Consider the following 11,044-nt stretch of genomic DNA (forward strand, 5'->3'; position numbering starts at 1 on the left):
TAAGATGTTGGCCCTGGTCTCGTAAAACAACCATAATAGGAACATTTTACAGGAAATTCATTCTACTCATGACATAACTCAAAATGGAATGGCCAAGTACAGGCTGGGCATGACTGTGAAGTCAGAGCCACTGAATTAGGAACCATCAACTGGAAGGCTCCGAACCCTCCTCCCCATTTCTACCAAGTTAGTAAATCCATCCTGCCTTCCTGGAGGAATCGCAGAGACCAGAGCCGCCGTCAGAGGCTCGAAGGGTGGCGAAATTCTGCCCACCAATTCCTGGCTCACACCAGGAATCTCAGCACTTTGGGAGGCTGAGACAAGAGGACTGCTTGAGGTCAGGAGTTTGAGACTAGCCTGGACAACATAATGAGACCCCATCTCTATAAAATGTTAAAAAGAAAAAAAGAGTTAGGTGTGGTGGTGTGCATCTGTAGTCCCAGCTACTCAGGAGACTGAGGTGGGAGAATCGCTTGAACCTGGGACGTTGAGACTGCAGTGATTGTGGGAGCCCAGGGGGTTATGGTGAGCCATGATCACGCCACGGGACTGCAGCCTGTGCAACAGAGGGAGACTTTGTCTCTTAAAACAAACAAAGAACAAGTACATGAGTTGCTTGAAAGATTCCCAGTGACTACTTCCAATTCAGAGCGCCGTCCTCCACGCAACCGGGTGCGCTGCTGGGATTTAGAAGTAGCAAGTGGTGATGCAGCTAGGAATGTGCAGGCCAATTCCCCTGCCCCCGAGTGTGATGCCCCTTTCCATCTGACACATAAAAGAGGCAACTCGTCCTACTGCATTTTAAAATAAAAATACTTTTATTTATGAAGTCAGACAGCAGCTAACAGTTGGAGAAGCTTGGGAAGAAATCACTTTCACATGGGGGATATATGCAACCTAGAAAATATTTGGCTAAGTCATAAAATTAACATTTTTAGTCATCTGTAAAGTGCTGAGACATTTATTTCTGGTGACTGCCTGGGTTAGGATTTTTTTCTTGTTACCCGTCCAGTAAGTGAAACATTGAAATACACGTTGAGCAGGATGGAGTTCACTAAGTATGCACCTTGACAGGATGGTGTGCACTCATTATGCACCTTGTCACGCGGAGTTGGCTCTGCGACTGCGGAATAGAAACTGATGCGTTCTGCAGAGGAGGCGTCTGCACAACAGACAGGCTGGCCCGAGGTCACGCTTCTTGGCCTGGGTCCCGCTCAGCGACAGCAGCCAGCATGGCCTAGCACCAGGAGTCATTCGGAGCGTGCGTGCTAAAGCAGACACAGCGTTCCAGGTCAAAGGGGCAAGAAGCCGCACCAAGGAACTAAGCAAGACTGCTCTGCCTATCTCCTCTAACACTAAAGCACACACGTTTCTCATGTGGATAGTCACTCTATTGATGCGAGAAGGGAGGAATAATTTGGTGTTGATGCTTGAGTCCAAATGTTGAGCATTTTGGTTCAAAGCACACATTATTTGTGAAATGCTACAGATAATATATTGACTGAAACATTAACTGTTAATTTTTTTAATAGAAAAATGCAATATAAAAATATTACTTTGTTAAAATATACAGTACACATATTATACCACTTTGGAAAACCCAGCTCACTTCTGAAAGCAAATCATGCTAACTGGACTGGTAGGTGTTACCTGGCTTTTAAAGTTGTTAACAAATTTTATTCTGAAATTCAAAAATAGAGAATATAAATAAAAGTCGTGAATCTGAATCAGGTAAAATTATTTTAAGAATTGTTAATAGATGCCTGCACTACTGAATACACATATTTTCTCATAAATTCTTAGTCTGCGAATTCTGTAATATGATACGACAGGTCTGGCACTGATGAAGTTTAACATTTAGTATTTATATATGGACTACAGCAGTCAAAAAGAATGTGGTATTTTCCCAGAACTGCACTCAATTACTCGAAAATTGCATCAATCTTCTGCCTTCGTTAGAAGTGCTTGCAATTACTTCTGCTGTACGGAAGAGAAGGAAGGAATTGGCAGGAATGCCACCATGACGATATTGCACGTTTCTCCCCCAAATACTGTTTTTAATTTATTCCCAACCAGTGTAGACACAGCTTAATCACTCAGGCTGTAGGATTAGCTGAGAAGTCACCCTTGATTGCAAATTCTGACAGCAGGAGGCGGCCGTCCTGCTTATATATTCAGCAGAGGGATCTGCCAGACCATGACGGACGGCGCCAGCTCCTCCTGGTGGGGCTGCCGGGCCTTCCTGTGCACCCGCCGGTGGCCCTGCCCTCCACAGACCACCAGCGCCGAGCTGGCCTTGGCTTTCTTGGCCCGGCGTGCTTTGCTTCTCAGCGAGACAGAATCCTTCAGGAGGTCATAGATGGTGCTGTCCTCCGACCTGTGCTCTAGAGAGCTGGAGCCGTGAGACAAGCTCAGGGACCCGGACGAGGAGGACACGTCGCTTTTCTGAGTCATCGATCCCAGCGAATCTCCCAACCAGATGGCTGTGTCAGCGTCACTCTGGTTCAGGGACGAACCGGTTCCTTCACTCGGAAGTGCATCCTTCTGGTCTTCGTCCTGGGGCTCGGGGCCGGGAGCCAGGCCGTCCCCGGATTTGTCCTTGTCTTTCTCATGCAGAGCCGTGGCCAGGATGATGAATTTGACAGGACCGTTGTGTGCATGGTAGGAGACCATGCCTCTTCCTGAAAAGGGAAACAGTTCAACAGCTGTCTTTTAAAATAGGCAAAATGTGAGAGAAGGAAGCAAAAAGTGCCTGGCTTAACCCCAATGCACTTCTCCCTGCCCAAATAACGAAACCTGTCACTTGCATACTTGAATCATAGGCTACAATGGAAATATCTGGATTATATTCTTCTGGGGTTTTAGTTAATGTGAAGAAGGCTTTAAAAATGATTTTCTAAAATAGAAAGTTGTGTTTTCCTCAGCAGTATTTCAGTTCTAATACTCATACTGTACTTTTCAAAGTAATAAAATAGTCATTTTTCCATTCTGCATAAAATACCTTCTAACTTACCCTATGGAAATATCCCAAATTTTCCAAAGTCTTGATTAGAAATATTAACGCCTGAAATGTGTAGGTTTGGGAATGAAATAACTGAATTGCCGGCTGGCTGCCATTTTTCATTACAAAAATGTTCTGGGGTTCAGAACAATTTAACTCTATAGTTTGATTAAAGTTAGGACTTTCAGTTTTCAGGTGATGTGATTCAAATTTTAAAGTCATCATTGTATCAGAAAGACCTGTAGGTCTTCTTCACGGCACACAGAGTCCTGCAACCCCCACACTGATTCTGTAGCATCACGTGGGCCTCGTGTCTTCGGGGTGCTTCGTGGGTGACGTGACATACGGACAGGGGCACGTGTCCTTTCCCCCAGTGCTTTCAGTGTGAAACAGGCCCCAGCCCTCACCATCATCCTACTCTGGCCAAGGCAGATGACATCACTGAATCTTCCACCACGGTGAGAGTCCATTTCCCAAAGAGCAGAGTGGCAAAGTGAAGTCTGCAGGGAGCGGGAGCTGGGGGGACTGGGCAGGGACAGGGCCGCTCATCACCTGGTGAAGCGCGCACCTGGGTTCCCTGCACGCCAGCAGTGATGCTGCCCCGGGCATGCCCCCAGGAGGAGCTTCTGCAGAGCCAGCCACACAAATATTCAGAGGCTTGATGTGTAATGCAAACGGGTAGCACCTAGCTACCCGTCCAGAGAAACACAGTGAGTGCACCTCCTTTCAGAGGCAGGCTGCAGGCAGGGAGAGGAAAGCGCTGCAGCTGAGGCACCAGCAGGAACCGACCCCAGCAATGCCGAGAGAAAAAGCAACAGAGGCTGCGCGCACCATGGGACAGCTACAGAGGCTGCGCGCGCCGTGGGACAGCTACAGAAAAGTGCAGAAACAGGAGAGGTGAAAAGAACCCTTTAAGATAGACACTGGTACAACTACAGAGGAGAAGCAAAGGAATAACTGATGTAAAACCAAGCAGCGTCGTTTCCTAGGGTGTGAGCAGAGACAGCTGAGGCTGAGAAGGGGCGGCTGAGGCTCAGTGTGTGAGTCGCGGCCCCTTCTGAGCTGGGCACAGGCATGTGGCCTCTTCTCATTACCAGGTAAACTGTGAAACTGTGTGTGATGCACAATTCTATGTATTTACAGGCTGAGTGTCCCTTATCTGAAATTCTTGGGACCACAAGTGTTTTTGTTTTTTTTTTAATGTTGGAATATTTGCATTGCACTTGATGGTTCAGCATCCCCAAATCTGAAATCCAAAATCTGAATTCCTCCAATGAGCACTGCCTTTCAGCGTCACATCCACACAGAATTTGGAGCATCTGAGGCCAAGGCAGGCGAATCACTTGAGGTCAGGAGTTCGAGACCAGCCTGGCCAACATGATGAAACCCCATCTCTACTAAAAATACAAAAATTAGCCAGGTGTGGTGGCAGGTGCCTGTAATCCAGCTAATAGGGAGGCTGAGGCAGGAGGATCACTTGAACCCAGTAGGCAGAGGTTGCACTGAGCTGAGATCATGCCACTGGACTCCGTCCCGGGTGACAGAGTGAGACTCTGTCTCAAAAAGAAAAAAAAAAAAAAGAATTTAGAGCATTTTGCATTTTGTTTTTGGATTTGGGGATCGCAACACGTATAATCACATAGATCATAATAAAAACATAAATTAGGAAATGAATGGCAAAACTAGAATTCCTTAATCCTTACGGGTGGACCTGCCACAATCTGAGTGCATGGAAGCCACTGCCAGGTCGGCCCGGGAGGAAATCCCAGAAATGGAGTCCGTAGGAACAGTTCTGCTCTAAGAGCTTCCTGCAGAGCATCTTCTCTGTTAGTATATCCCGCTGCGTGACATCATAACCCACATAGAATCTCAGGCCATGGTTTACTGAACTTACAGGACGAGGAGTTTTCCGCGTTACTGCAGGCTCTGCCCACACCACCTCTGCTGGCTGCGTTCTACCCATTACCGGCAATGCCACCATTTTATCAAACGGCCCAATCCCTCATTACGAACTGCAGGCCACCTATTTTGTGCTGTTAAAAATTAAATGCTGTGGCAAATGTCTTTTTTCATCATACTTTGTTCCTACATTAGGCTGTTTCCTGGGCCAGTTCCCTGGATTGGGAATCCTGATTCTAGACACACGAGCATATTTTAAGGCCTCCAATCCCTAACAGGACTGAGCTTTCCAGAAAGGCCGTGTGCTCCAGCCTGAGCTCCTAATGACATGGCAACAGCACAACGGAGCCTTTTTGGATCCTGGCTTCCTTCTTCACAATATAAAATACAGAAAGGACCGACGGAGATCCCGGCTTCCTCCTTCACAATATAAAATACAGAAAGGACCGACGGAGATCCCGGCTTCCTTCTTCACAATATAAAATACAGAAAGGAATGACAGAAACTAATTCTGGCATTAAACAGAATAGGAAAACATAAGATTCTCCTTGGACTACTAACGTAAGAAACAGAAAACATATAAATTGGTAATTCCAATTAAACAGTCTACTAAGTCATTATAATACCACGAAAACATACAGATAATCTGAATTGTGTAACAATCCCAGGATGTTAAATCACACTCCGCACAGATAATCTGAATTGTGTAACAATCCCAGGATGTTAAATCACACTCCGCACTGCTATGCTCTATGAGTCTGCAAGACAGGATGCAGCCACTCAGACTGCAGCTGCCACTCACCGGTCACTTTAGGAATCCCTTGCAGACGTGGGACTGGCAGGGCCACGAGGACTCCCAGGCTGGTGCCGACCATCAGCAATCCGTGGCAGACGAGCAGGCTCGTCACCGACAGCCGCTGGTGCCCTGGGCAGAAAGACATACGGGTGGTTTTGGGTCTGGTTTGTGCAGCGGAATTGGTGGGGTGGTGAGGGAGCGGTGAGGGAGCTGGAAACCCCACAGGTCTGTTGTGCCACCACCAAACCCCTCAGGGGCAGGATGTGGCACAGGAGTTCCCAAACCCGAGCCCCAGGCTCCTCAACCACACGAGCAAGACAAGGGTCTTGGGGGCATGCCCTGCGTCTGCACCTGGACAGAACAGGCCCGATGTCTGGCCGGGCCTCCTGGGCTGCCGTCTGCATGGCTCTGCTCGGCCCCTTCAGCCCTGAATCAAGCCCCTGGATGAATCTGTCTAAACCTTTTGCTTCCTGGCCGTGTAGCACGTGAGCTCGTGAGCCCCCGACACACGCAGCGGCCTGCGGTTCTTTGGGAGCACAGAGGCCCCTTTACAAGTGAGGAGAGGTCTCAGCGCGCGCGGCTACACTCGAGTAACGGGCCCTCGGCCGCAGCTGGACCCTAGAGGGAACTGAAAGGCCTCTTCAGGGCTCTGCGTGAAGAACAACATCATCACATGGCCTCGGCGCTGGACACAGCAGGGAAACGCCACAGTGGACGGCGGGGTCAGAAGGGCCTTTGAGGCTCTTTGTTAGTTTGGTTTTGATTTGCTTTACAGCCAAGGATCTGAAGCCCAGAGAAACTAAACAGTTTGCTCTGGCCGTGACAAGGCTACAAAGTGGCTGCCAAACAATGTGGGAGACGCATGGCCTATTCCAAGACCCCGCCTCATGGCAGTTACAGGAAGACCCCGCCTCACGGCGGTGACAGGGAACACCCCGCCTCACGGCGGTGACAGGGAACACCCCGCCTCACGGCGGTGACAGAGAAGACCCCGCCTCACGGCAGTTATAGGGTAGGAGATGCATGGCCTGTTCCAAGATCCCACCTCATGGCGGTTACAGGGTGGGAGATGCATGGCCTGCTCCAAAGACCCTGCCTCACAGCAGTTACAGGGAAGACCCCGCCTCACGGCGGTTACAGTCACGGCGGTTACAGGAAGACCCCGCCTCGTGGTGGTGACAGGGTGGGTCTGGACTTTCACGTGGTTCCCGGCAACTCTGACACAATCATCAGCATCGTGGCCTTCCAACACAGACAAGATAGCCCCAGTGTTTCTCTATTTAGCCCCAAAGCTGAGGAGCACAGAAGGCCAATTTAGCTTGTTCCTGAGAAGCGACAGTGAACACTTAAAGACAGTTTGATTATTCTTTTCTGTAGACACAGAAGCTCTTTTAAATATCCCTGCGTTTGACCCAAAGTTCATCTCAGATAGAGAGCATGAAAAACAATCTGACACCAGAGCCAAAGACTCCAAATTGAGGTCAAACAGCCTCCCCCAAAACAGAAACAAAAAACAAAAAACACAGAATCTGTATCGACAGGCGTCAAACAGCCTCCTCAGAAAACAAAAAACCCTCACTACAGACAAAGACAGACATTTGGTTCTATTTCTAAACACTGACTGATATTATTTTTAAAAGCTCCCTAATATGCACGTCCCAGGAATTCCGAATGTCTGCCTGGCTGCCGTGATGTGGTCCGGGTGATAGTGAATCCACAGTCCTGCACGTAAGCCACGGCTGTTATTTTCTAAAGCTGATGAAAAACACGGCAGCCGCTTCGAAGCTGACGCGCAGGATTCCCAGCTGCTCCCAAGTGCGATCGCTCTACAACACGGGGAGCAGCCCGGGGCGCGGCCGCAGAGGGAGTGTGGATGCTCTTTCTAGAGCAGCAGTTTGACTCAACGGTAAGTATTTTCAGTGTGAAACATGGCTGTCTGATGAGAGAGAAAACCAGTGTGCACACGAGTTCAGCACACAACCTAATCCTGGCCTCCCAGCCCTCCGTGTGGCACTGGGATGGGAAGCAGCCCTGGGGTGGGAGCAGGGATGTGAGATGCTGGGAAGGGGAGAAGCCCCACCTGCGTGCCGGGAAAGGCTGCGGCCGCGTGACTGAAATGCTGGCCCGGCTTCTGGAAGGGCTCCTGTGATGCTGGCCAAAGCTTGCATTTAATAAAAAGGGCAGGCCGGGCGCAGCGGCTCATGCCTGTAATCCCAGCCCTCTGAGAGGCCGAGGCGGGTGGATCCCCTGAGATCAGGAGTTCGAGATCAGCCTGGCCAACATAGTGAAACCCTGTCCCTACTAAAAATACAAAAATAAATAAATAAATAAATAAAATAAAATAAATTAGCTGGGTGTGGTGGGTGCCTGTAATCCCAACTACTCGGGAGGCTGAGGCAGGAGAATCACTTGAACCCGGGAGACGGAGGATGCAGTGAGCTGAGATCGCACCATTACTCCAGCCTGGGCAAAAAAAGCAAAATTTAGTTTCAAATAAATAAATAAATAAAAATAAAATAAAAAATAAAAATAAATAAAAAAGGTAAAAGCAGGTAAAAACCAGACATGAATGTTTTTAACTGGTTTCAAAGTACCCAGGAACTACCTAAGACAGTTAAGTTCCAGAGAGTGGCTTTCCGTTGCGTTTTCCAAGCAGTCTGCCGATCGGCATCTTTAATTTTACGTAAGAAAGTTGACTGCCACAGTCACGAGATCATGCGGTCATTTTCCGATTCCAGAGGCTGTGGTGAGTGCCACTATCCAGGCGTCCCCTGCCCGTCCGGAAGCACCGACAATGACCTAGAACAGGACAGCAGGGTGTGTTCCAGACGGGGCTGGGTCCCGGGAGCTGGAGCCCACGTGAGGTCCGCTGGGAGGTGGGAGGCGGGGCAGCTGAGGTGGTGAACGGTGATGCAGCTGCACAGTGAGGTTGGTCAATGGGTTACAAGCGCGAAGTGGGACTGACTGCACGTGAGCTGCTGCTGGATGGCCACTCCGTCGGGAGCCACCAGGGCCTTCCATAGGCAGCCACAGAGAGACGCATTTCCTGCCCTGGAGGCTGGGAGGGGCTGGGGGTGTAAACGACACCATCCAAGTTCATTCAAATAATCTCAGAGACAGAACAGTGACTGGAAGAAGCAAATACCCCAAGTGTCGGAGGAAATGCTACCAGGGGGATTCACCCTCTGCTCTTCCCAGTCTGGAATATAAACCGAAGGACAGACCAGGGCCACACAGGCTGCCGAGAGAGGCTGTGGCTCCCAAGTCCTCGGTCTCGTTCCTTAACTCACCATCTTGAGTCCGGTTTCATTGGTGTAGTCCCTGGTCTTTAGAAAAGTTACACTGGTTTTTGTTGTTGTTGTTGTTTTTTAATGGAAATTTTGGCCATTTTATTTGTTCACATAGTTCCTGGAGGCTCTGTATTCACTCGGTGGAGACTCAGAAAGGTGCAATTTACCACGGGGTCTCAGCACTTTTCCATAAAAAATATCCTCCTTTGAACATGCGGGACAGAGCAGGAAACATCTGCCCGGTGATGTAACCTACTGCAACTGCTCACAACCTAAAAGCTGAGGCGCCGTGAACCCACTTGCCGTGAACTCTGCTCCTTTTTAACTTAGAAAGGTCATGACTGCTCTAACAAACGTGCATGTTAATCACAAGCCTTCATCAACCGTTAGTCTGTGTCGAACCTGATGTAGCTTATGTGAAAGAACGCAAGCTAAATGGTTTTCAGAACTTAATTCCAAATAGAAGGAGTAAAGCCAGGTCCTTAGCTACAGATTCACGGAGTCCCCAGGGGCCAGCAGGCTGAGACCCCGAGGAAGGAAGGAGGTTTCATCACGCCGTGTGAACTTATACAAAAGGCAGGAGTTATAGTACAGTTTGCTTATTTCAAATTTTGTTGTTTTTCGCTTGGCAAGTCTTCATGTGCAGAAGCTACCTGACTTTTATATTCCAGCAATAGCACAAAAAGATAATTTTATGTCTTATTGCCCCCCCCCCCACACACGGAAACCCATTTGAGCATCGTCATGAATACAACTCAAGAATGAAGGTTTTGTATGTGTGTGAACAGAGCACAGCGGACATGTGTGGGCCTCCAGGAACCATGTTGGATGATGAGGAGGAGAAGAACCCAGGAGTGGTGACGGCCCGGCGACCTCAGCGTCCGTGCGCTTCAGCACCGTATGAATGTGCCCCGACCGGAATGTCTAAACACAGCGTGGAATGCCATAGTGCTTATTTCTATGAAATATATGAAATACTGGCTGAAAGACAAAGACGACGGGACAGAGGAGACGAGAGGAAAGGACTCTCTGGCCTACTCATTCCGTCTGAGTCACAAAATGCAACGAAAATCAGAATCATTTCAGTCTATGCCGCACCGAGGATCTCACAGAGAATCACGGTTGGAAGCATCACAAACAAAGCTGAACTTCTGGTGTCACCGAGGTCGGCTCTAACCCGTGTACCCCTCTCCTACTGAGGAGGCCACGGCGGCCGCAGGCCACAGCCTTGGAGCAGAGAACTGAATGTGGGTAAAGCAGTCAGTGTTCCCCAGAAATCAGTGAGGCTGGAGCTATTTCAAACTTAGTACCGAAATGCTGGAGAACCTGCCAACTACGGGCACGGCGCTCCATCTGGACAGACGCATGCGTTTGCTTTCACGCGGGTCTAAAATGCAGACCTGACTCTGTGTGCAGGAATAAGTAAAGACCCATGATTCAGGGGCCCCCGGAGCAGGGGGCTGAGAGCACACACTGTGGCCGTGCAGAGTCAGCCCAGGATGTTAGAGGGGCCTGGGAGGGTGGGCGCCAGGGGATGGTGGCTCTGCAGAGCCCCACACATCTGCTGGCACCAAGTGAGAGGCTTGTGGTAGGCTTGGGATGGATCCATCATCAGCCGACTGGAAACTATGAGCTGAAGGGTGACAAGTACCAAGGAAGGGAGACTCAGCGCCCAGCCACAACTTCATCATCCAAAACACACAACACAGGCAGCTGCGATTTAGCCAGAATCTGCGACCTGAGCAGCCGGCAAGGGCTCTGCATTCTGTTTCTGGACCGGTGCAGGACTGTGTTGGGTGCTCTATGCTTGGAGGGAAGCAGGATAATTCTGTCTTTCTCTTCTACAGGAGTAGACAGTATCTAAAACAAAACATTAAGAACCTGCCATACAGGAGTGGCTTTCGAACAGCAGCAGCAGGGAGGCGGGCGGGAGAGGCAGCTGACAGTGGGGTGGGGTATGCAGACGGGGGGCGGGGATGGGAGCTGACAGTGGGTGGGGTGTGGGGATGGGGGGTGGGGGTGAGCCCTGACTATGGGGTGGGGTGTGGGGACGGGGGC

General features: G+C 49.6%; 1 protein-coding gene across 4 annotated transcripts in view; it reads right to left on the reverse strand.

Annotated features, from left to right (window-relative positions):
- Nucleotides 1-795: 795 nt before the first annotated feature.
- Nucleotides 796-11,044, reverse strand: part of ARHGEF10 (Rho guanine nucleotide exchange factor 10) — a 135,028-nt gene continuing 124,779 nt past the window's right edge. For 2 of the 4 annotated variants that reach the window (XM_025393711.1, XM_025393708.1), the window contains 2 exons: nucleotides 5,703-5,825; nucleotides 796-2,681 (listed from right to left, as the gene is read on the reverse strand). In XM_025393711.1, coding sequence (XP_025249496.1) covers nucleotides 2,167-2,681; nucleotides 5,703-5,825 — 638 coding nt within the window. In that variant the 3' untranslated portion in view covers nucleotides 796-2,166. The remainder of the gene's footprint in view (nucleotides 2,682-5,702; nucleotides 5,826-11,044) is intronic. The other 2 variants (XM_025393710.1, XM_025393709.1) reach the window with 1 other exon arrangement.

Source organism: Theropithecus gelada, chromosome 8, assembly GCF_003255815.1.
Source record: "Theropithecus gelada isolate Dixy chromosome 8, Tgel_1.0, whole genome shotgun sequence".
In the NCBI taxonomy this organism is placed as follows: Eukaryota; Metazoa; Chordata; class Mammalia; order Primates; family Cercopithecidae; genus Theropithecus; species Theropithecus gelada.